Here is a 26,343-nt window from a genome sequence, read left to right on the forward strand (position 1 = left end):
AGATTTTTGAAAAAAAAATTATTTTCTCATATAACAAATTCCTTATTTTGATTTGACTATATTTTAAATTGACTTTATATCAACTAATATTCTGGCCTTCAGTATATTGTCAAGTGGTGACGTGTAAATAAACATAAGAATATACTAGGGATACTATTGTTAAAGGAAGCATCTTATAAAATGTACAATTATTTTAATGATGGAAACTAGTAATTGTATTTCTTATCTATAATATTAGTTTGTAGATATTCTCTATTTAGGCTATTTTTTTTTTTTTTTTTACTTTTTTTTTCTGCCCACAAAAAGAAATGATCATCATAGAAAATGCAAATTATACAGACAAGTTTAGGAGGGGACAGATTAATTTTATCTTAGGTGACTCTCCCCTCAATTTAAAAAAAAAAAGGAAGACAGAGAAAATATCTTCAAGTCCCATACATGTCAGAATTAACATTTTGATTCTTCTGGCCTTCTTTCCCTTCCCATATAAGCATAAAGATAAATGATTTTATGTAACTAGGGTCATCTTATACCTGTTATTTTGCAACCCTATAGCAGTATATCTTTGGAGATCTTCCCCTGTCAACATGGAGATGCATAATCATTTCCAAAGGCTGTATTATTTTGTATTTTATGAATGAACCGTAGTCTCTCGTTCATGGGCATTTAGATTCTAAATTTTTTACTTTAAACAAGACTCTTGGACAGCCTTATACATACACCTTTGTGAACTTGACTGATTTTCTCTTTAGGATAAATTCCTAAGCCATAAGGCTCGTAAGTTATGGAGCATAATTGCTCTCCAGAAATGCTGTACCTCTTTTTTCTTATTCCAAGACAACTGGGTATTATTAACTTTGCCATTTCTTTTTGACTGCTGGGTAACAAATTAAATTTTGTTTTAATTTGAATTGTTTTGATTCTTAGTAAGGTTTGCTTATTGGCCTATTGTTTTCTTTTGCCTTTTTTTTTCTTGGTGTAAATTACCATTTTAATTTATCTGGATTTATAAATTTGTATTTTTAATTTCCCTAATAGAATACATGCCATCAATTTTGTTTTTCCTGCACTTGGAAAGTATTTGGATAGTAGTTTCACTGCTGGGGATTTATTTAATGGCATTTACATGATTAGGAGATATAATAAATTTGACTTAATGAAAAAATTGTAGAAGAGGGTTGACTGGAAGAAAGAATGAGGAAATAAGGAGGCAGGAAAGGAAGTGAATTTTTGTGAAAAAGGAAGGGGGTTCATGGGTCATTTTATTATTCTTCAACAAAGAACACTTATATGCTACCCCTCAAAAGAGATTTTATGAAGGAATCGAACAAAAGCTGCTCAAGATAAGGAGACAGGTTTTCGGTGACCACTTAAAAGAGAGGGAAACTTATCAGGAGGCAGGCCATGATCCACCAATTCCACAGGATAACTTGCTCTTCAGAAACCAAGGGCTCTTCAATAACTAGTCTCTCTATGGGAATTCTTAAAAAAAGGGAGTAACTGCCTATGTCCCGACAACTAATTGCCAAAGGGCTCATCCTTTAGAATAAGAGCCTATTAGCTTACACTGCACACACACTGAAGCTTTCCTTGTCTGGAAAACCTCTAACTGAGCCCTTCTTCAACTTCAGTAACTTGAGTCTCAGATGAGAAATGAAATGAGGATGAAAAAGAATTATTACTGAGCATTTCACAATTGCAGTTTCGTATTGTGTACAGTAGTTTACACATTAACTCAGACTTTAGTAAAGTGAGACTTTAGTGAATTGTTCTTTATTAAATGGAAAATCATGAAATTTGATCAGGGCCAAGTTGAAAGTACTAAACATGCATTTTTTCAATGTTATGTAATTCAGATTTTAAAAATATACGTTTTTCTCTACCAGTTTGAATTACTTTGTTTTTACTCTTGACTAAATGATCAGAGGTAAATAGAATGCCCCTTTGCCATTGTACTGTGACTAAGAAACTTTCGCCACCAGAGGGAGATAGAAGGAAAATTGGATTCCATTTTAGTTTCAAGATCTGCTGAGTAAATCATTTTTGCTCCTGTTTAATAAAAAAAAGTTAAAATGATAATCCTTACTCATGGTTAAAAAAAAGTACAATGAGGAAGGGTATAAACTGAAAAATCATTGTACCCTTCTTTGATTCCCATTTTTATTCTCTGTGATCACTATTATTATTTTCTTGTGCATCCTTTCAGAAATTGCCAATGCATATAATTACATTTGTGTCTACCCCTCCCTCCTTTTAAAAAGACTAATGGATCATATCACATGCTGTCTTACAGTTGGGTTTTTTTGGTATTTCATTTTGAGAATATGAATAATTTATATTAAGTTGATATTTCTTGGTCCCTTCTCTTTTGCCACCTTCATTTCATGTCTAGTAAATTGCTCGTGAAAATGAAGGCAGTTTCTTAGGTTTATGCTTAAATACTGTAATAGCTGAGAAAAGCCTTTTGGGTGTGGTAAATTGCACTGAATATACAGATTTTTATTATGACTAATTCAGATATAAATTAAATTATTTCTGCTTAAGTTATGGAATCTGTAGATTTCTAGCTTTTTGATTTCAGTTTTTGCTAGTACAGGCAATGTTATAATGAAAATTCTTGATTACATATTTTTGTGTACTTATATAAGCTAAATTGAAAGATAAATATATATTCAAACTTGATATATGTTGCAAATTATTCTCATAGAAGGTTTATATTAGTTTATATTCCCAACAGTAGGATATGAGTTATTCATTTCCCCACATGATTGCCAATACTGTGAATTGTCATGGACTTTTGAATACTCAATTTGATTTGTGTTTTTTAAATTATGATAAAAGTTGAGCATTTTTAAGAGTTTATTGTCCATTTTGAATACCTTTATTATGAAATGGTTGGTCTCATCCTTTTCCCATTTTTTGAAAATTGGGTGGTTCATTTTTTCTTATTGAGTTATAATTATTTCAAGTTTTTTTTTTTTTTTTAAAGATTTTATTTATTTATTTGACAGAGAGAGACAGAGACAACTGGAAAGGGAACACAAGCAGGGGGAGTGGGAGAAGGAGAAGCAGGCTTCCTGCGGAGCAGGGAGCCCGATGTGGGGCTCGATCCCAGGACCCTGAGATCATGACCTGAGCCAAAGGCAGACGCTTAATGACTGAGCCACCCAAGCACCCTATTTCAAGTGTTTTATCTCATTTAGGACTTTATGGAATTTTTGACTTTATCTCATTTTTGACACATGGAATTTTACATTTTAATGTAGTCAAAAATTATAGTCTTTTCCTTATTGGATTCCAGGTTGAAAATTCATTTTAATAAAAAAATCTTGTAGTTCCTTTCCATTTGCAGGGGCAGGAACATTTATGTGATTCTCAAAGCTGTCATTATACTACTACGACCAGCAAAGGCGTGTGGTAGGAGATAGGGAGGGTGCTCAGGGGTAGGTATACTTCCTTTGGAATGGATTTCCCAGGGGGCTGATTTTTTGAGGCATGGTGTTAGATTTGCCTAGTACCTTTGGTATCATTTTTAGGAATCAGTTTGTTGTTGTTTTTTTAAATGTAAAACTTATTTGGATTGTTTCTAGTTTTTTATTCGGTTCAACAGCTTCTTTATAATGTATTCTCTTGTGTGCATGTAAAAGTATTTTGTATGTTATCTATCTAACGTTTTTCATAACTAGAATTAGGAAGCAATCCAGAGTGAAAGGAACGTTATATAACCCAAGATAGTTAATTTTCTATTCTGTGAAGAGATTATGGGCATTGCCTTTGATTCTAAAGAATTTAATCTTTTAGACTTAGGAACATTATAGAATCACATAAATTGAGAGTAACTAAGTTGGTTCAGTATTTGATTAAATTCCCCAAAGATTTGGTTTCCCTTAAGCTGACTGGCCTTTTTATTTAATAGCAGTTATGAAAGACCTCTTTCTAGAGAGACTGGTTTTTTTGACAATTCTTTATATGCTTTCCTGTTTGTAAGCCTATATTATGATATATTCTTTTTCTAGGCATCTCTAAATCCTACTTAAAGAGAAATAATTCTGTAAGTTGGTGGCTTATTTTGATTCATAACAATAATGTATTTGTTTTAATACTTTAGGTATGTACATCCCGGTTCTGGTTTAATTATCGGCATGTTGCAAATACTCTCTCTGTTTACAGAAGTGTCAAGAGGCTAGGTATTCCTGACAGGTAAGAATTCTTAATAAAGCTTAACTCTGAACTTCAGTTACCCTTAGACAGTTGTTATTATTTTTGCATTTTTATGTTGCTTTGGAAGAGATAAACCTGATTTGAAGGTTTTTTTAAGATTTTATTTATTTATTTGACAGAGAGAGAGATAGCGAGAGCAGGAACACAAGCAGGGGGAGTGGGAGAGGGAGAAACAGGCTTCCCACCAAGCAGGGAGCCCGATGTGGGGCTCGATCCCAGGACCCTGGGATCATGACCGGAGCTGAAGGCAGACGCTTAACGACTGAGACACCCAGGCGCCCTTGAAGGTTTTTTTTTTTTTTTTGTTAGAGCATACCATCATGTATAAAATAGCTGTTACTTAAGACCATAATGTCAAATTATATAAAACAACAATCAGTACCTTATAAGGTGAAAAGATTTGATAAAGTATAATTGCTTAGTGTCATTTACTTAATTATTAAATGCTTCAGTCTGTGTTTTTAATTGCAGGCAACAAGACAATTTTGACTGATTCAAGTAGAAAAGTAATTTACTGAAAGCATATTGATTAGTTCACTAACTTGCTGGGAAGGCTGTATATGGCCTTAAGTCAGGACCATGTTAGACTAGGTAGCAAGAAAGACATCTGAAAATGCTGGCATAAAACCATGCATTGACAATAATGCTGCCACAGATTGCTGGCTGGACTCTGCTACTGCATAGCTGCTACCATTACCTTGGGAAACTTAGTGTTGGCGCTGCCAAAATCCAGCCTTTGCCATCCCAGCCCCTTACTGTCTCTAGCTCTTAATTTAGCCTCCTCGGTGGGAAAGTCATATTGGCAGAGCACAGATTAAAGTGCCTGTGTTCACGCTCAAGGGGTGACAGGAAGAATGACTGTATGGCATTTTTAGCTTCTATAAATGGGGGTGGGCTCTGCCTTCGATGGAGACTCATAAAGTGGGATATTTCCTAATTACATGAGGGAGTTCAGGTACGAGGCAAAGCCCCTGTGCCTCCACCCAGATACATGTTCTCTGCATTTGGTTTGTCAGGTATGATAGAGCTGTTTTTGCTACCACCAACAGAGTTATAGAAGAAACTGCATTCAATTCGCTTATTTAGGTTTGATTTATTTAGTCCTATGTTCCTCTCTTCCTTTGAGGCAGAATGGAAGGAACTTTGCAACCAGATAGATCTGAGTTTGAAATCTGGGTTAGTGATGATTTTCATTAAGTCACGTCATGATGCTAAGCCTGTCTCCTTGTCTACTACATGGTCATAATAGTACCTTCTTTGCAGAATTCAGATCCTCACAGTAAAAAGCAAATAGAGATATGTATAAAGTGCTGCAGGAGCAGAAAGGAAGCAGTGAATGACTCAGGAGACAAAGATATATTATATTCTATGTAAATAGATCATGTTAGCCTGAGAAGCTGACAAGAACTCTAATTTAATTCCTGGATTTCATCTGGAAATTAAAGGCAACTCAATAATATTACCATTTTAAAAAGTATGTTAAATTAAGTCTGAGAAAGAATGCTTTGCTATATCAAGTTTACAGGTATTATTTTTGTAACTAGCCAATTATTATAATTTGTCAATTGGTTTTCTTCTAATAGGGCTATGTGGTTAGTCCTTTGGCTTTTAACTGCTGTTGCTTCTATACCCTATGTGCTCCTCCACGGAGTTACTATGCACAGTTTGGCAATAGTTTTCACTTAGGAAATGAATCTTTGTCTGGTCTATAGGTTATTATGATATGTTTAAATGGTCTGAGTAAGATTTAGAGGGACTTTTTAGGAATAGAATATAACTGTAGGATGTATTTTATATATTATAATTGGTAGGTTTGCCCCTAGGTTTCTCAAGAATGTTCTTTAAAAGCTTATTCCTGTTTCACCTGATAGCCTGTCTACCTCTCTGTTTATGACATCTTTTTTGGAGAATGAATTGGGGATTTAAACCATTTGTTATTTTACAAACAGAGATCAATATAAAAGGTTCAATTTGGCTTTTAGCCTATTTATTGTGAATATTCCTCTCATTGGTGACTTGTCTTACTTTACTCCTACCTGGAATTAAGTATAAAGATATGTCTAGCTAAATTCTTAGGAAGTAACAAATTATTATAAAATAACAGTTTGGAAACTTAAAATCATTAAGAACAGTTTTTAGTTTTAAAGCCTGAATTTCAAAATACAGTTTGAATTTATTTTTATACATTATGAAACATTTTTAAGTTAAAAATGTTATAACTTTTGGGCGCCTGGGTGGCTCAGTTGGTTAAGCGACTGCCTTCGGCTCAGGTCATGATCCTGGAGTCCCTGGATCGAGTCCCGCATCGGGCTTCCTGCTCGGCAGGGAATCTGCTTCTCCCTCTGACCCTCCCTCCTCTCATGTGCTCTCTCTCATTCTCTCTCAAATAAATAAATAAAATCTTAAAAAAAAAAAAAGTTATAACTTTTGTTCATATTTAAGGTATGTATGCCGAGAAAAATGATTGTTACATTTAAGAAAAATTATGAGTAGAGCTCTGTTTTGGTTTTGTTTTTTAATTTGTTTGATTTTCAAGGGAGCATTTTACCTTTGTCTTGAGATGCAAGGATTTGCATTTAATTTTCCCATAGACTTCAATAAGAAATCAGTTCACAAATCATTTGTTGAAATACATGACACAAGTGATTGCCTTTTATTTTGGAAGTTCACATCAGTTCCATAGGTCCTGTTTGAAATGTCACATTAGTCATGTCACTACTCTTGTTCTGATTTCTCTCTGATCTTCTGTCTGTATTTCACACGTTCTGACCATACTGAGCCATTCTCTCTGCCTGGAATGGTTGTCTGTACTTCTGGCTCACTTCTGCCAAAACCTGGCTGTGATTCCAAATCTCTTGTGGTTAAAAATACAGATTTCTTGGCTCCACCTCTGGTGATTCTAATTCACTAACTCTCAAGCGACGCCTAGACATCAGGTTTAGATGTAGTTCTGATGCACAATCAAGTATAGGAAGCACAGCTTCAATTTATACCTGACCTTCCAGATTTACTTTACTCTAATACTTCTTTAAAAAAGCCTTTCCTGACCCCTTTCTTTGCTTCTCTGGTATCCTGTGTACATTTTGACTATAACATGATTATATGAATTAATAGTATGTCTCCCTCATTAGATTATAAACTCTTTGAAAGGAATATGGATATTTTATTTCATTTTGTACTTCTAGCATCTAGCACAGTGCCTGACATATAGTAGGTTCTTAATAGGTATTAGATAAATAAACAAGTGACTTGGAAATACTTTGTCAGGTAGGCAAAACAAACACAAGTTTGTACTTTAAAAATAAAAATACTTCTCTTTCCTAAATTGTGTTAGTTTAGTTTATAGCAAATGTTAATATGATATAAAAGACATTTTAATAAATAGTTTGTCAGAACTTAATACTATTTCAAAATGTTGACTCAGGGGAAAGGATTCTAATGGTTATGGGGGAAAATAAAGAGACATACTATTATTGTTTTTATACGTAAGTTCCGTGCAAGACAGGTGTTTTATACTTTGTGTCCATGTTTTCTGTAACCTTACCCACCCTCAGGTACTTTTTTTTTATTTGCCTGGTTTTAATTCTTTAAACATTTTACTTTTTTGGGAATTTTTCTGCCCTCAGATAATTGTTTTGGACTAAATCCCTGTTTTGCTACCTCTAATATGCTTAAAATGCTTAGGATGAGGGAGAGAAAAGGCATAAAGCAGAGGTTAGGCCCCAAAATTGGTATGTGAAACAAAAATTGAGCCAAAATTATTCTTGAAAGTTTCTTAAATAGCACATAAAGTACAATATAGTATTGTCTTCCATCAAGTCTGACACAGCCAGTTTTTCCTCAAGTGCTAGGGCAGTTTTCTTTTTCTTTGATGGAGTACTTGATGAAGTGGTTTACTTAGGACTAGGGCATATGTTATGTAAAAGTACATCTTCTTAAGAGTAGAATTATGATGCTCATGCTGTAAGAGGCATACAGGGATTGAGACTGACTGAGAAGATATAGAATCAGAGCTTCCATCTCATGTTTACTTTGGAGAGTAAATGCATTGACTATTAAGGTGGGTGAGATCTGCCCCCCTACTTTTTTTTGGCTGAGTGCATAAGATTAGCTTTATGGAGTTAAATGTGTACATAATTTTTCTTACAATATGATTTAGCTCTACTACAAATTGGGTGGAGTGAGTTTTTGTAATGATCCCTGTCTGATAAACTGATAAACTATCCAACAGCAGCTTTTCTGACTCCATTTTTCCTCCTTACTCTATATTTTAATCATTATGTAAGATTAATATTCCTGTTTTAAACCTTTTTCTTCATCTCCCCTTATTCATAAACTCTTAGTTTATGCAAAATAAAGTTCCAAGTCCCCTAGCTAGTACTCAAGGCTTTTGTAGTCTGGTTCCAAATCTGACATTCTGATAATATCATTTCAATCCCTATGCTCCAGCCACTTCCTTCTTGTAAGTTCCTGTATTGGCCTCTGTCATTGCCTTACACTGGTCATTCCACCTATAGTTCTTTTCTTCCTCCCTCTATCTAGTTTTCCTATGCCCAGATTCAATTTATACACTCCCTAGAGCTTTCTTGGGTCCTTCTTGCATAAATATTTTATTTATACTTTTGTCACAGGGCTTTTTTTGTATGTATTGATCTAATTTCTTCAGTGCTGGTTCTCATACTATGTTTGTAATCCTCACAGTACATTCTTTAGCATACTGTAGAGAGTTGAATGAATGAATGAATGAATGAATGAATGAATAGTATGCTAAAAACTACTAGCCAAGTGGAACCGATTAGTCTAGGCTAGAAAGGAAATATTTATGAATACTGCTTATTTATATCCCCTTTATTTATTTTAATTTTTTTTTTTTAAGTAATCTCTACACCCAGTGTGAGGCTTGAGCTCACAACCCCAAGATCAAGGGTCAACAAATTGTGTTGGGAAAACTGGACAGCTACATGAAAAAGAATGAAATTGGAACACTTTCTTTTGCCATACATAAAAACAAACTCAAAATGGGTTAGAGACCTAGATGTGAGACCTGAATCCATAAAATTCCTAGAAGAAAACATAGGCAGTAATCTCTTTGACATCAACCATAGGGACATTTTTATATTTATGCTTCCTTTGGCAAGGGAAACAAAAGCAAAATTAAACTATTGGGACTATACCAAAATAAAAAGTTTTTGCACAGTGAAGGAAACCATCAACAAAACCAAAGGGCAACCTACTGAATGGGAGAAGATATTTGCAAATGGTGTATCTGATAAGGGGTTAATACCCAAAATATATAAAGAACATACAACTCGGCACGCGCGCGCGCGCACGCACACACACACACACACTCTCTTAAAAATGGGCAGAGGACATGAACGGACTTTTTTCCAAAGAAGACATACAGATAGCCAGCAGACACATGAAAAGATGCTCAGCTTCACTAATCATCAAGGAAATGCAAATCAAAACAACAAGTGAGATACACAGTTGTAACAGTGGCTAAAATAAATGGATAACAAGTGTTAGCAAGGATGTGGAGAAAAGCTTCGTGCACCATTGGTGGGAATGCAACCTGGTGCAGCCACTGTGGAAAACAGTATGGAGGTTCTTTGAAAAACTAAAAATAGAATTACCATATGATCTAGTAATTCTACTACTGGGTATTTACCCAAAGAAAACGAAAACACTAATTCGGAAAGATATATGCACCCTGAGGTTCATTGCAACATTATTTACAATAGCCAAGATAATAGCAGCAGCCCATGTGTCCATCCACAGATGAATGGATAAAGAAGTGGTGTGTATATAGGCAACGGAATATTACTCAGCCATCAAAAAGAATAAAATTTTGCTGTTTGCAAGAACATGGAAAGATCTCAAGGATATAATGTTAAGTGAAATGAGTCAGAGTAGAACAAATGCCATATGATCTCACTTATATGTGGAATTTAAGAAACAAATGAACAAATAAAAGAGACAAAAAACCAGATTCTGCTTACCAGAGGGGAGGTGGGTGGGGGCAATGGGTAAAATAGGTGAAGGGGATTAAAGAGCACACTTATTGTGATGAGCACTGAGTAATGTATAGAGTTATTGAATCACTATATGGTATAACTGAAACTAATATAACCCTGTATGTTAATTATACTTGAATAAAAAAGAAGAGAAAAAAATTAAAATAGTGACTCAGAATGGTTAAATGACTTGCTTAAGGTCCACTAAAGTTACCATTATGTAATAGAACCAGAATATGAATTCACATCTTTCGACTTTATGGCTGGAGCATTTCCATTATATCACAACTATCTCTTCTCTAAGAAATTGCAGCAATTAATATTTATGTGACATTTATAATTAGAGAATTCATTTAATAACATCTAATTTTATTCTTACTCCAGTCCTATAGAGATTGGTATTATTATGCACACTGATCATTTTATACCTTATTAAATTAAAAGATCTAGGGGCGCCTGGGTGGCTCAGTCGTTAAGCATCTGCCTTCGGCTCAGGTCATGATCCCAGGGTCCTGGGATTGAGCCCCGCATCAGGCTCCCTGCTCTGCGGGAAGCCTGCTTCTCCCTTTCCCACTCCCCCTTCTTGTGTTCCCTCTCTCGCTGTGTCCCTCTCTGTCAAATAAATAAATAAAATCTTAAAAAAAAAAAAAAAGATCTAGATCTACATGTTGAATGTAGTACTGAGGTGTTATGAAAATACTTAATTTAATAAATATAAGGAATGCCTCTCCTATTTCCTCATTTACTTATTTTTTCCATAGTTTCTACATTGTCTTAGTCTTCATTATTTGATGCGTCACATACTTCATACTTCTGTACATCATCATGCTTTGTAGGTATAATACACGCTTCTGTACTTCAACAGCTTTGTAGCTGTTTATTCCGTCTCTAGTCTTTTTTCTCTCTCCAACTCATCCTACACACAGCTGTTAGAATTCTTTCTCAGACACTGCTTTCATGTTTTCACTCCCACGATCAAGAACCTGCAGTGACTCTCTGTTGCCTTTCTGAAAAATCCAAAATTTTCATCCAGCCTTCAGTCTTTACTGCTTTGTTAATTCCAATTTACTATGTTCATTTGTAGATCCATTATGTCACCTACTACATAATATTTAGTCACTCTCATTTCTCTTTCTATGTATTTTATATATATATTCTTTACCATTTATCTCACCGAAAACACTTTATATCCTCTGTGCCTTCCTTTCCTACCCATATATCTTTCTTTCCTTTGTGTCACTTGTAGAACATCATAGAGTACTCTGTATAGGGAGGTCACTGAGTGCTTAAAAAAAAATTGCAATTCAATTTATATAATTTTATAAATAATTAAATATATATTCAAAATTTTATTGTTACTATTTTTATTCTATGATTTTGTCTAATTTTTTTATGAACAAAGGGACTGGAACTATAGTAAATGTGCTTTGTAAATAATTTGCAATATATTGTAGTTATTGTCAAGGTATAATATTAAGTCACGCCTTTGATTGTTCTGCTTCTTGCCTCCTGTCACTTCCCAATGGTTCTTTTCTCATATACTCTGTAAAAATATAAATAATAGTGTTTGAATATAGATACTTATGTATTCTTAACAATCTGTCATTTTATTCTCATGTTGGCAGCTGATCTGTCTGCCACTCCACATGATGTTCCAGTGAAGTGTATAATATCTTGAATAGGGGAACATTTAGAATAGTTAAGAAGTTGAAATGTGCTCTAAGGAGGAGAATAGTGACAAGGGTAAAAGGAGCGTTTTGGCCACTGCTATCATGCTCTTATCTTTAAATAATTAGAAACCACTTGAAAGACTAAGAAGACTGTGAAGGATTTTATGGAGCAAAGGGGTAATTTCTTTATTGATTTGTAAATACATAGGAAGGTTTTGGGATGTCAAAGAAGCGAGAGATGCTTATTTCTTAATCAGTACCAAAATGTTTTTATTACTGAAACTAGCTTCTTATCTGGTAACTTGATTTCCTTGACTTTGTTCTTGGCTATTTTGGGGTCTTGTTTCTTCCACATTAAGTTTAGAATCAGCTTGCCAAATTCTTAAAACTCTGTTGGGATTTTGATTTGCATTGCAGTAAATTTTAGATTAACTTAAAATGGGCTGTTTATGGCATTAAATCTTTATGTATGTATAAGGTATATCTCCATGTAATTATGTGTTTAACAGCTTTCAACTAAGTTTTATAATTTTTAATTTTTCTCCATAAGCATTTTTGGTAGAATTTTTAGTTGTCTTATTTTTTTGTTGTTGCTCTTGTAAATGTACCATTTAAAAAGTACTTTTCTTCTGTTGCACATACAGTTGGCTTTTGTATATTGTTCTAGCAACCTGCTGAGCTGTATTAATTTTAATAATTTGACTATAAATTCTTTTTTAGTAGCCGTAAAATCTGCAAACAATGACAGTTTTCTTTCTTTATACCATAAACTCTTTTTTTTTTAAAAGATTATTTATTTGAGAGAGCGAGAAAGAGCACGAGTGGAGGGGAGGGGCAGAGGAAGAGGGAGAGGCAGACCCTTGCTGAGCAGGGAGCCTCACGTGGGGCTCGATCCCAGGACCCAGAGATCATGACCTGAGCTGAAGGCAGCTGCTTAACTGACTGAGCCACCCAGGCACCCCAACCAAAAACTTTTTTTGAATCTTCAAAAGCTTTCATATTTGAAAATTTGGGGATAAAAATTATCTTTAAAGACCTCAAAATTAGTAATCCAGAGAAACCTTTATTTTGTCCATGAAAAAAATGTGTTCCTGAGAGATAATGTGATATTTAAGGTCAACAATTGTGTGGTGGCAGACATAATGCTAGAATTCTGGTTATAGTAATTATATTATACTCTGTTGTCCAATTCATCAGTATAAATGAATGAAATATTAAAGAAAAAGGATAAGTGAAAATGTTGATATGCTTTATGAAGCTGATGTTTGCATGATAATATACCTAATTTACTAATGTAAAGAATAATCTAATAACCTTACCAAAATTACAATAGCTAATCTTCAGAGTTTTTCTTGTAATAAGCTTTCTGTGGAGCTATTCATCTATTTCAATTTGAAGATAATTCAGAAAGTTATTTTTATTTTCACTTTGGTACCTCCAATAAAGTGAACCTATTGGTGTGTTGTATCTAGTATTTATATGAATGTGCAATAACTTGATTGCCTGAGTATTTGTGATGCTTGTTAAATAGTATTGGAGCACCTGTGGCTCAGTCGGTTAAGTGTCTGACTCTTGATTTTGGCTCAGGTTATGACCTCAGGGTCGTGGGATCAAGCCCTGCGTCAGGTCCATGCTCAGTGGGGAGTCGGCTTGAGATTCTTTTCCCTCCCTCTCCTCCTTTTCTGTTCCTCCCCCTGCTCATGTGTTCTCTCTCTCACTCTCTTTCTCTAAAATAAACAAATAAATAAATTTAAAAAAAATAGTCTTATTGGATGCCTGTTTTAAAGTCAGTTGTAAACCAATTTAAAATTCAGGTGCTTCCAAGGATTGTGTAAATGTAAGGAAATCATAATTTAGATGGGAGGCAATTAGCACAGTATTTAAGAGTACAGGCTGTTAGTAAACACTCTCTCTTTGTAGATGACATAACAATATATATAGAAAATCCTAAAGACTCCAACAAAATACTGTTAGAGCTAATAAACAAATTCAGTAAAGAGGCAGGATATAAAATCAGTGTACAAAAATCTATTGTTTCTGTACACTAATAACAACTATCAAAAAGAGAAATTAAGAAAATCCCATTTACAATTGTATCAAAAAATAATAAAGTACCTAGGAATTAATCAAGGAGTTGGAAGACCTGTAAACTGAAAACTTATAAGGCATTAATGAAAAAAATTGAAGAACCCAAATAAATGGAAAGATATTCTGTGCTCATGGATTGGAAGAATTAATATTGTTAAAATGACCATACTACCCAAAGCAACTTACAAATTCAGTGCAATCCCTATCAAAATTCCAATGGCATTTTTCACGGACAAAAAAACAATCCTAAAATTTGTATGGAACCACAAAAGACTCCAAATAGACAAAGCAATCTTGAGAAAGAAAAAAAAGGTGGAGTCATCACACTTCCTGATTTCAAACTTTAGTGCAAAACTATAGTACTCAAAAACACTATGGTATTGGCATGAGAATAAACACAGCCCAATGGAACAAAATAGAGCCCTGGAATAAATCTATCATATGTGGTCAGTTAATTTACAACAAAGAAGTGAAGAATATAAAATAGTGAAAGGATGGTCTCTTTGATACATGATGTTAGGAAAACTGGACAGCCACATGCAAAAGAACAAAACCGGACTGCTAACTTACATTGTACATAATCATCAACTCAAAATGGATTAAAGACTTGAATGTAAGACCTGGAACCATAAAACTTTTAGAAGAAAACATAGGCAGTAAATTCTGACATCAGTCTTGGTGATGATTTTTTAAATTTGACAACAGAAGCAAAAATAAAGTGGGACTGTATTGAACTAAAAAGCTTCTGTACATCAAAGGAAACCATCAACAAAATGAAAAAGTAATCTACCAAATGGGAGAAGATGTCTGTAAATCATATATCTGATAAGGGGTTAATACCCCAAATATATAAAGAACCCATATAACTCAATAACAAAAAAAGAAATAATCCAGTTAAAAAATGGTCAGAGGATCTGAATAGACATTTTCCAAAGAAGACATGCTGATGGCAAATAGTTATATGAAAATGTTCTTAATATTACTAATCATCAGGGAAATGCAAATCAAAACTACAGTATCACTTCCCACCTGTTAGAATGGCTGTAACCAAAAAGACAAGAAATAACAAGTGTTGGTGAGGATATGGAGAAAGAACTCTCATGCACTGTTGATAGGAATGTAGATTAGTACAGCCACTATGGAAAACAATAAGTAGGTTCATCAAAAAGTTAAAAGTGGGACTAACATATGATCGAGCAATTATATTTCTGGGTATTTATCCTAAGGAAATGAAAACACTAACTCAAAAAGATATCTGCATGCCCATGTTTATTATAGTATTATTTACAGTAGCTGAGACATAGAAACAACATAAGTGTCTATGAATGAATGGTTGGATAAAGAAGATGTGGTATGTATGTACAATGGAGTATTATTTAGCTATAAAAGAAGGAAATTCTGCTAATTGTGACAACATGGGTGGAGCTTTGAAGGCATTATGCTAAATGAGATAAAGCAGAGGAAAACAAATACTGTTTGATCTCATATGTGGAATCTAAAAAACAGATACAAGGAACAGATTGGTGGTTGCCAGAGGCAGGGGGTAGTAAGTGAGCAAAATGGGTAAAAGTGGTTAAAAGGTGCAACTTCCAGGGGCACCTAGGTAGCTCAGGTAAGCCATATGACTCTTGATCTCAGCTCAGGTCTTGATCTCAGGGTCATTCGGGCTCCATGTTGGGCTCCATGTTGGGCTCCGCATTGGGCTCCACTGTGGGCATGGAGCCTACTTAAAAAAAAAAAAAGGTACAGACTTCCAGTTATAAAACTAGTAAGTCCTGGAGATGTAATGCATAGCATGATGAGAAAAAAAAAAAAAAAAAAAAACACGGTACAAACTCTAGAGTCAGGCCAGACTACAAAGTCTGATCTAACTTCAGAAGTAGACAGGAATGATGACTTATGTTGCATTTGCTTCAGATTGCTACCAAACCAACAAAGAAACAATGCAAAGTATATATGAGATAAGAATATGAGGAAGTGGCTACAGCTCTCCTCTTCTTGTTTGTTACCATGGTGATCTTGAATTTGGTAGTTCGTGAAGCCTGCAAAGCGTGAGAAACCAGCCAGGTCAGAGGGATCCAGAACAGTCACCAGGACTGCCTACTATCCCATTAGGCAATTTCTTGCTGTGCTTGAGATTTATACTTAACATGTTTTATTTCCTACTGTATCATCAGGCCTTCAGCAAACCTGGAGAGGGCCTGTAAAAGTCCTGGCTAATTTGTTGATCTTGGATGAACTATTTAATCTCTCTCAGCCTTAGTGCCCTTGCTTATAAGATGGAGAAAGAAGACCTATATGGGGTGAATTCTGGTGGTTCATCAATCGGTTTGGGAGTAATTCCCAAATTCCTTGCATCATTCCACAATTTCATGAATCAGCCTGCCATTTTTTCTGATTGTTGCACTGGACTAGCATCAACTGACTTGGCATTAAGTTAATAATCCTGAATAATAGTTTTACTGTGACAGTTTTAATTACCATAAGAAAGGTCATAAAAGCGTATAAGTTTGTAAGCTGAGCCATTTTGAGTTATGAGTTGCCTGTATAAACCAGGCAGGAGTAACATGCCTCTTAGTAAGAAAAGGAGAAAGAAGCAGATGCTTGCAGAAGAGCTGAGTCACATTAGTGGCAAAACACTGGCATCCATAATGTTTCACAGGTTTTATTGTTGATATCTCAAACTACTTTCTGGTCTCTGTAAGGCTTTATTCTTGAATTTTCATTGAATTATGTGCCATGCTAATTCATCTTCCTTCTTTGAACTAGCTTTAGTGATTCCTTACAAATAAGCCTAACTAGAGTACCTATTAGGGTGTGGATAAAGGGTTAACAAAGCCCGTTTCTAATATAAAAAAAATGGACTTTTGTTCACTTTGTAACTCTGTTCTTTTGGATATCTGATAAGGTAGGTAACATTGCTTTTGGTAAAATTGTTCCCTTACTAATTAGATAACTGTAAGTGGACCAGGATAAATAAATCATAAGTACTTGAGGAGAAGCCCATACCTTTGGGCTTTTCTGAGTGGGAGGATTCTTGTAACTGGGTTTGTTCCTTGGAGGGACCCTGAAAAGTATGTTTATGGAGTTATTGCATAAGAGGTTGACTCTAGTTGGGCATGAGGTTTCTAAATGAAAGTGGATATTCTGCCCACCCATATAAGTCTCACTGCCTCAGCCTTGAGTTATCATCTGAAGCACCAAAAAGAATAGCTTGGGAGGATCACATGCACATATATACTTATGCCATGCTGTTAGCTGTAGCCTCTTAGACTTGAAAGAGAAAGTCCTGGACAGTTATGTATATTGCTATAGATTGTTGTGAGCGTACTCCTGTGGAAGAGGAATGTCTTAACAGTTTTTATATTTTGCTGCTATAACAATTAGCCACAAATTTAGTGGATTAAAATAATGCGCACTAGTTTTGGATATCAGATGTCCAAAATGTGTCGTCAGATCTGTGTTCCTTCTGAAAGCTCTAGGGGAAAATCTATTTCCTTATTTTTTCCAGCTTCTAGAGGCTTCCTGCTTTCCTTGGCTCATGGCCCTATTCTCATTTTGAAAGTCACCAGCATAACATCTTCAGTGACTCTTCTGTTGTCATATTTCCTTATTCCTCTTTGTTTCTGCTGTCACATTACCTTCTCTGACTCTGATGCTCTTGCCTCTCTCTTATAAGGACCCTAGTGGTTACAATGGGTTTACCCAGATAATTCAGGATAACCTCCTCATCTCAAGATCCCTAACTTAATCACATCTGCAAAGTCACTTTTATTTTTAAAGGTAATGTGTTTACAGTTTCTGGGGATTAGGACACAGGCATCTTTTGGGGCCATCTTTTAGGTCTACCTGTCTTACTGGGAAATGTTTCCTGTTCTGTAATCCTTCTAACTGAATTTGATGCCAACTGTGGTCATCTTGAATGTTTAATGGATCCTATCAAGAAGACACCTAGTGGGTGTGACAGATAGGAGTGTTTGGAATACTGGAAAAGTGAGGAATCATGAAACCCAAGAAGAGTTGGCCAAGAAAATAACGCCACGTAAGAGGTGCACTCAACTCCTTATGAATTAGATGAGTAGAATTATGATTATAATAGTTTGAAGAGTTAATGGGAAGCAAGGAAGTAGAAAAAGTGCCTGGAGGATGTTGACTGAGAATGAAGTAGAAAGGGAGCATAGACTGAGGGGACTTAGAACCAAGACAGATTTTTGATTTTGAGACAGAAGGACTTTATATTGTTTAGGGAAATATGCCAAAAGAAGGGAAATGTAAAAACTGGAAGAGAGGGAATAAAATTAATTTGGGGGTTCTTAGGTATCTGCATTGACACTTCCATTTATTTAGCTGATTCTTTCTGAAGTACATTGAAAAAGTGTGTGTGGGGGGACCAATAAAATGCCTGATGCATTTGAGGTTATATGGCTGAGGATGGGTGCTAGGTTGGTCTGATAAATAGGAAGGAAGGCAACTGGTAGAGGTGTGGGATGGAATATGCACTAATTTAATTTACTTCTTTTCTCCATCTTCCGTCTTTCCCTTTTCCAAGCAATAAATACATGTTGAGAGCCTATGGTGTTTAGAATACACTTGACAATTTGTCCAATTTAAACTGAAGTGGAGATATAGGGAAGAGAAAAGAGCAGGAGAGTAAACTGTAGCCTCCAAGAAAAAACGTAAATGTTTGGATGGTGGCAATGGGAGTGACCACAAAATAAGCCAGATTCAACTTGACATTTCACTGTAAGTGGTGGTAATAAGTATTTCTAAGAGAGTTCTGAGGATTCTAATGGAGAATAGATAAAAGCAATGTAATTCTCTGTCACGTTATATCTGACTCTTCCTGAAGTGTTAAAAGGGTAACTGAAATTAACATTTGTGGACATAATTTGGTTTCTTGGTAACTGCACATTACAAGACAGTATAAATATATGGTTGAACTAACATTAATACACATTGCTGTTTGATCAATTATATAATAAATTATCAAATATCTAAATATTGACTAACAAAAATCCATGGTTACATAAACCTGATATACACTGGTATGAATGTGGGCAATGTAAACGTAAAATGAGCAAACAAATAACCATATAGTCTTTGATTCCAATGTTTGAAATTACTGAAGGAATGAACCACATAAGATTTAGCATGTTCATAGTTCCTAGGTTTTAGTTCTATATGATACTAAAAATATACAAGTGTTACTTATATTGAGTATTTTGGTACCTAATCTGTCTATATTTCTTATGTATTGTTAAGATTCTGGCATGGGAAAAGATTTAAAGACTTAAGGCTCAGTACCGTATGATTTCAGGAAGGGTCGGCTAGTACGAATGATAAGCAGATTTGAACTGCTGAACTGCTAAGTGTCCAGAAAGGTTGGCTGTAACCCACACAGAGGTTCTATGAAGCATGTAACCTGGTAAAACTGCTTTTCAGTATTCCTACAAAAGTTTCATTAGACTTATTCACCGAGCCAACTTCTTGGGTAATGTGCACAGCAAATTAGGTCCTGTCTGAAGTTCCACTACCAAGACAGTAGCGTCAGGCACCCCAGTTTTATTGGCCATTGATGTTTTTGCGGCACAGACACATTCTATAGGGATACTTCTCTCAATACAGAAGTTGCTTGATGTTAAAGCTCCATGGCTGCTTTTGTCTTACAATCTGTACTGCATCTCTGTGTTTCATTCCTAAGCACACAGCATTGGAGCTCTCCCGTGGCCTGCAACACAGTGAACAGCAACACAACAACGAGGTTCTTCACAAAACTTGGTTTTTGCAAAACTTAACCAGTTATCAGTAATCTGGTCAGATGGTGGTACAGCTTCATCAAAAGGCCACTCAAGAACATGGATGCCTTCCTTTTCCATAAAAGCAGTGTTATGCATTGCTTCCTATACTCTTACTATTGTGGTAATGCCTTACTTCTTAAGTTTCTCAATAACTTTGTTTAAGGTCTTATTGGTTGGATTGTGTATAATAAGAAATATATTCTTGTATGGTTGACCTCCATGGGAGTTGAGCAGTTCATTCAAGCCATGTTCATTTAGTTTAAAATATTCATTAGAGTTATGAACTAATTTTAAAAATTGAATATAGAAATGTAAAGAAACTTCAACAGCCTCCACTTGAAATTCTCAGTGCTGTGAGTATGAAGTTGAGTAATGGGAAATGAAATGCACCTCCTAACAAGAAGCCGGAAATCTTCAATCCACTAATATTGAGCAATGGAAAGGTAGTGCACTGAGGCTTACCCCATCTAGGTCAGAACTGGAAAATGCTTTGCGGATTTCAGTTCAACACTTCTGTGGTCAGGCTAACTGCTCTTCTGTGGCTTCTTGGAGCGCTAATGAATTTCTACAGTTCTCTTGCCCTCATAAAAGTCATGCTGTGCTTGGCAGTAATCTTTCCTGTCCTTTCGAAACTTCATAAATGTGTGATGATAGAAAAGAATATACTTACTCATTGAAGAATGTAGCTTAATGCAACAGTGGGTACTGAGGTGGCAGTGACACAGGTGGCCGTGGCTACAGCCTCAGGACAGGGCGTCCGTGGTGGCCAGTGGCAGGGTGGAAGCCGGGCAAGTGCTGCTAGGGGCACTGGGCCAGTATTGGGTTTTGAAAAAAAGTTGAAGTCAGAACATTCCAGTCCCCAGGCATTTTTAGTCAGATTTTACTGTAATTTAAAAAAGATTCGGGGAAGATTTTTTTCCAGTTTTTTTTTAAAAGGTGAAAACAGACTTAAAATCTATAGCTCTGTAATTAAATGGTTTATTTAAAATTTTTAAAAATGTTTGCTATGAAGTTTAAAGCATAAATTTCATTGAGCCATGGAAAGTAGAAATACTAAGGTGTGGTTCTTATGAGGAAAAGTGATGTCCCTTTAATATTTGTTGACGTGAATATTGAAATTACGAAAGGTTTATTGCTGCTCTTGTTTGGCTCTGCTCATTACTTGGGAGTGGAGTAAAAGCCAGGGTATTCCATTGTGCCAAAGAATGCAGTAATGGATGGAAAATATGTGGGCTTGGAAATAAAGTCTCAACTCCTCTGCTTACCAGCCTTGTAACTTAGGGCAGGTGGTTTGACCTCACTGATTAGAATGAAGACAAGAGTATTCTTCAGGATTGTTGTGATTTAGTGAGAATGAAGTATCTGACAGGACTGCAGCACAGTGCCTGTCACAAAGTCAACCCAGCAAATATTTGTTTCCACCATTGTGTCCCTATTAAAAGTTCCTTACTCAGAATTCTGCCTTACCCTTTTATTTTTAATTTGCTTGTCTACTAAAATTCTGTGTTCAAATTTGTTTTTGGAAGTTCTACCATATTGCTTGACATACCTCTTCTGAATTTAAATCAGTTTTCTCTTTTACTCTCAAGAAATGAAGTACAGTGGTTCATTCTGTAGTCTTACCTTGTTTCCATTTTTCTATAACTTCTACTCTTATTTTTCGATAATCTTATTGAAATGTGAATCTGTATTTGATAACTTGGATAAAATATTGTAGTAAGTGCTTGTACAATTTAATATGGAATGGTTAAATCAAATTCATGTCAGTGAACACCATTTTATTGCTTTTAAAAAAACAATCTGTTGCATTCCATTCCATTGACATTTATTATTATCTTCCAGTTAATTACTCTTTTTATATGTGAGAGTCTCCATTTTATATTTTTCTTCTTTAATTTTTGTTCTAGTTGATTCTTATGATCAAATTGAAGGGCAAAGTGGTGGCAAAATACTCTTCACCAGTGTTTGGTCTCTATATCTCATCCTTTGGCAAGTAGATTTTTTAAATAAATGATAAAACTGATACCTCAGAAGAAGCATAGCCATCCAAGTCCTCTTGATGAAAAGAATATCTAAACTCTTTTGCTTAATGCCCAGAGAAAGTTAAGAGGGCCTTTTAATTTTTTTTGTTATTTGAGAATGGAAGTGTACCAGAGAAGACATAGTGTGGATATTTGCATGTATTTTTCAGTCAAAATTTGCAATTCAGGCGTTGTGGTCAATTACTAGGAGAGTGCTTATAGCATTCTAAAAATTTTACATATAGACTGTTAAAATATACTGGTGCTAAGCAAGACTCCAAGATATGTAAAGTGGTTGAATTGGGGAGACCTGACTAAATCAGTACAGATCATTACTAGAAAAATAACAAAAGTAAAATTTCTGTTAAACATGGGAATATGTGAAAGACTGCACATATTGAGTCCCATTTTGATGGACTGTATGCAGTATATCAAGATTTTAAAAAATTTTATCCTATGTATTTTGACAAAAATAGGTTATGCTTGGTCAGTGGCATTCATTAATGCAACATGCTTTATTTGACTCTTGACCTTTCTGTGAGCCATCCATAATGGTGGAGAAATGCAGTAACTTGTAATTTGGGTAATAAAATGTACAGATTTGAATTCCAAGCCTTGAGGCTGGTGTGCTTGAGTAAGTCAGTAAACTAGTTAGTGGGAAGTTGAGCAGTGGAAAATGGGAAGAGATAAAAAAAAAAAATTGCCTACGGGAAAGGGGAAGGGCATGGGTGAGGTGGCTCTGCTGCTTGCCCCCTCCCCCATTATAGGAAGAATCGTTAAGATTGGGGAGTGTTTGGAAGCAGAGATGAAGCAGTGAAGACTTAGGTATAGGCTATAGGTGCAGGTGCAGATGGTTGAGAGTGAAAATGTCAGGCTTGGTGGCTGAAAAGACCTGGTGAGGGAAGAGCCAGCAGCAGGATGTAATCCCATTGCCTTTCTGTAGAAAAGAGGCAGGGGCTTGGGAATTGATTGGAGACGGTGTAGGACATTAACCTCTGTACCTCTTTGAAGTTCTGTTCTCCAATTTTTGCATTTAAGTGGGCACTTAAAATTTTAAGTTGTACCTTACTACATTTAAAGGAGAAATTATATGCTTTAGTGCTATTCTTTTTTTTTTTTTTTTAGGTTTTTTTTTTTTATTATGTTAATCCCCATACATTACATCATTAGTTTTAGTGCTATTCTTTAATTTGAAAGTTTGCTAAGGTCTCTGGATGGTTCCATGTAGAATTTCAAGGGCTTATTTTATGTCACTTATGTGCTATAAATATTGAACAGCAATAATGAGTTTATGCATTTACCTTAATTACCTGAGTTGATTAAATTATCAATATAAAACAAAACACATCATTATATTCTTCCAAATCCTAGTTCATATAATTTAAGGGTAATACAGGATTGTTAAAAGCAAATAAATGATCATGTCAAACAAACTGGGCTGGAATCTGAACTCTTCTATTTACTAGCTGTGTGACCTGGGACATGTTACGTACCTTCTGTGTGCCTCAGTTTCATAAGCTGTAAAATAGGGATGATAATAATACATATTTTGGAAATAATGTATGAGATAGTTCTTGTAATGTGCTTATCTTATTAGTGTAGTGCTTGAGATATATACCAAATGCCCAATAAATTTATTATTATACTAAATCACATGTGACTTTAAATACATGAACCTATAACTAGCTAGCTCTACCTTCATGTGATGTGTCTGCTACTGTTAATTTCCTGTCTCTGCAATGCAGTTTTTGAGTTTTATTTCTAATAATATAAGTATAAAATACTTGGCATCCTGTAGTCTAGTAACGCCAGTTGTCTGACATTTGGCAAATTGAAAGTAATTCAGAAAATCCTAATGGTCTAGAACCTATGGCTAGCAGATTTGTTATGATTAGTTTCATAGTACATTGGTGATGAGATTTGTTAACTTGGAAATTCCTCAAGACATGGAATAAAAGGAGGAGAAGAGCCTAAAAGTAAATTATCCTGGCATCAACCTAATGATTATACAACAAAATTTGTTGAATTTGCTTGGTCCAACAGTCACTACATTGCTACAGAAGCAATAATCTACAGAGTATCCTGAATAATTTATGTCAGGGGAAAAAAAAAACCCCAACACCTATGAGCAGAAACCCAGATATTTAAGAGAGCATCAAAGATCCCTATGATTCTCAGATCTCTTGCTGCCTTAATTTCAGCTACTGTTCTACATTGGGATGTTGATATTACTGAAGATAAGCCTGGTGTCCTAGCTCTGGGAGCTAAAGATGCTCTCAGGTTAAATACCTGATTAGTAGCATGGCTATAGAGTGGAAAGTAGTTTTAAGTGAACATTTAAAAAACATTTTTACCAACACAGTAATTTATTTAAATTTAATTCAGTGAAAAATTTTTATTAAGGTAATACCAGTCTTAATAAATGAAGAGTTATGCTTTTTGAAATGTCACACTCTAATGGTGTAGGGAAGTGAAGGATTACTCATCTTTTTAAAATGGGCTTTTTGGGGTGCCTGAGTGGTTCAGTTGTTAAGCATCTGCCTTTGGCTTAGGTCATGGTCCCAGGGTTCTGGGATTGAGCCCCACATTGGGCTCCCTGCTCGGCGGGAAGCCTGCTTCTCCCTCTCCCACTTCCCCTGCTTGTGTTCCTTCTCTTGCTGTGTCTCTCTCTGTCAAATAAATAAAATATTTTAAAAAAATAAAATAAAATGGGCTTTTTGGGTGCCTGGGTGGCTCAGTCAGTTAAGTGTCTGCCCTCGGCTCAGGTCATGATACTGGAGTCCCAGGATCAAGTCCCACATCGGGCTCCCTGCAAAGTGGGGAGTCTGCTTCTCCCTCTGCCCTTCACCCTGCTCGTGCTCTCTCTCTCGATCTCTCAAATAAATAAAATCTTTAAAAAAAATAAAAAATAAAATGGGCTTTTTTTTGTTTTGTTTTAACCCATTGGTTCCTGGTTCCTGATTGGGTCAAGGAAGAACTTTAGGGAGGTGAGTAAAAGAATGGCCTAGCAGCCTTGATGCAGGGTTTACCTGTTCCTTTAATGTTTGGCAAACATAATGGAATATATTTATTTTAGACCATTTTCCCCCCACATGTTTCTCAAATGTGCTTCATGCCTTCTTTCTTTGAGAAGGTTTAAAATTTCATTTTTATTTTAATTGTCCTTAAAATCTATATAAGCACAATCAAGGTATTCTTGATCAAGGTATTAAATCAGATACCAAAGAGTGGTAAGGGGTGAGAATATTAGTAGTTTTTTTTAATCTGTAAAAGGAAAGAAGTTATGCTTTACTAATACTCATTATATATATTTAAAGTAGCAAATACATATGACGTACAAATTAGTAGATATATATAGGTATGTCTTTGTATTTTTTTAACTTAACAGGAATGCGTGATTTAAAATATGTGGAGGGCGGGCCTGGGTGGCTCAGTTGTTTAAGTGTTTGACTCTTGTTTTTGGCTCATGTCATGATTTCAGGGTTGTGAGATTGAACCCTTGGGCTCAGATAATTAAGATATTATCTCTCCCTCTGCCCCTCCCCTCCCTGCTTGTACGCTCTCTCTCTCTCAAAAAATAAAAATAAAATATGTGGAAACTCATATAAACAACCGACATATTGTTTGGATTCAAACCCAGTTTGAACTTTATACAATTTCTGTGCTCACTTTTTCTTTTGTTTTTTGTTGAGAGAAGGCCATATTGCCATATGCTTTGTGGTGTGATGTAGGTTTTGCAGGGCCTTGAATAGAGTGTGAGGGTTGAGTCATCACACATGGTAGTATAAGATTGCCAGACTGTAAGAATATCATATTCTTGTATCAATTGGATATATTTGAGGGATTTTGTCTTAATTTTAATAAGATACAAAGCAAGTTTCTGTCGTTATTTATAGGAATGTAGTAGTATGTCTTCAGTGTAGATTTATTTTCTTTGGTCAGTGATTGATTTAATACCCACTCAGTAAAGACTTAAATAACTGCTGGGATGCTAACTGGATATTCAAGTGAAAAAGACACTTTAAGAGGAGTCAACAAGTTAGATCTCATAGTAACTGATGTTCGAAGAATATTTATTGGCAAAGTCTTAAATATAAGATCTGATCCCTGAACAGTTGAATAACCTTTGAAATCATCTGTTTCCAGTCCTGTTTTTCTAATTGATTATCCACAAATGAAATGATTTTTAAAAATGTTATGTTAACCGAGGGCTATAGTACTTATATGGAGGCTCAGAATTATCTGCCAGGAAAAATATTGATTGAATTTATGATTTTTTGAAGATTTATTTATTTATTTTAGAGAGAGAGAGAGGAAGCAGGGGGAGGGGCAGAGGGAGAGGAAGAGAGAAAGAATCCTAAGCAGACTCCCCACTGAGCACAGAGCCAGGAGGGAGCCAGAATGATGTGGGGCTTGATCCCACGACCCTAAGATCATGATTTGAGCTGAAACGAAGAGTCGGATGCTTAACTGCTGAGCCCCCCAGGCACCCCAAATTTATAATTTTAAGCTGAAATTACTACTTCTCTAT

At 35.3% G+C, this 26,343-nt stretch overlaps 1 protein-coding gene and 1 pseudogene across 1 annotated transcript in view; one reads left to right on the top strand and one right to left on the bottom strand.

Annotated features, from left to right (window-relative positions):
* Positions 1–26,343, top strand: part of PIGK (phosphatidylinositol glycan anchor biosynthesis class K) — a 119,851-nt gene that overhangs the window by 3,742 nt on the left and 89,766 nt on the right. Inside the window, exon 3 of the mRNA XM_045897392.3 lies at positions 4,109–4,200. Coding sequence (XP_045753348.1) covers positions 4,109–4,200 — 92 coding nt within the window. The remainder of the gene's footprint in view (positions 1–4,108; positions 4,201–26,343) is intronic.
* On the bottom strand, positions 19,465–20,039 carry LOC123858516 (protein tyrosine phosphatase type IVA 1-like; annotated as a pseudogene).

The sequence above is a fragment of the Mirounga angustirostris genome, unplaced genomic scaffold (genome assembly GCF_029215605.1).
Source record: "Mirounga angustirostris isolate CCGP_5_RB_7025 unplaced genomic scaffold, mMirAng1.0.hap1 SCAF_4, whole genome shotgun sequence".
NCBI lineage: Eukaryota > Metazoa > Chordata > Mammalia > Carnivora > Phocidae > Mirounga > Mirounga angustirostris.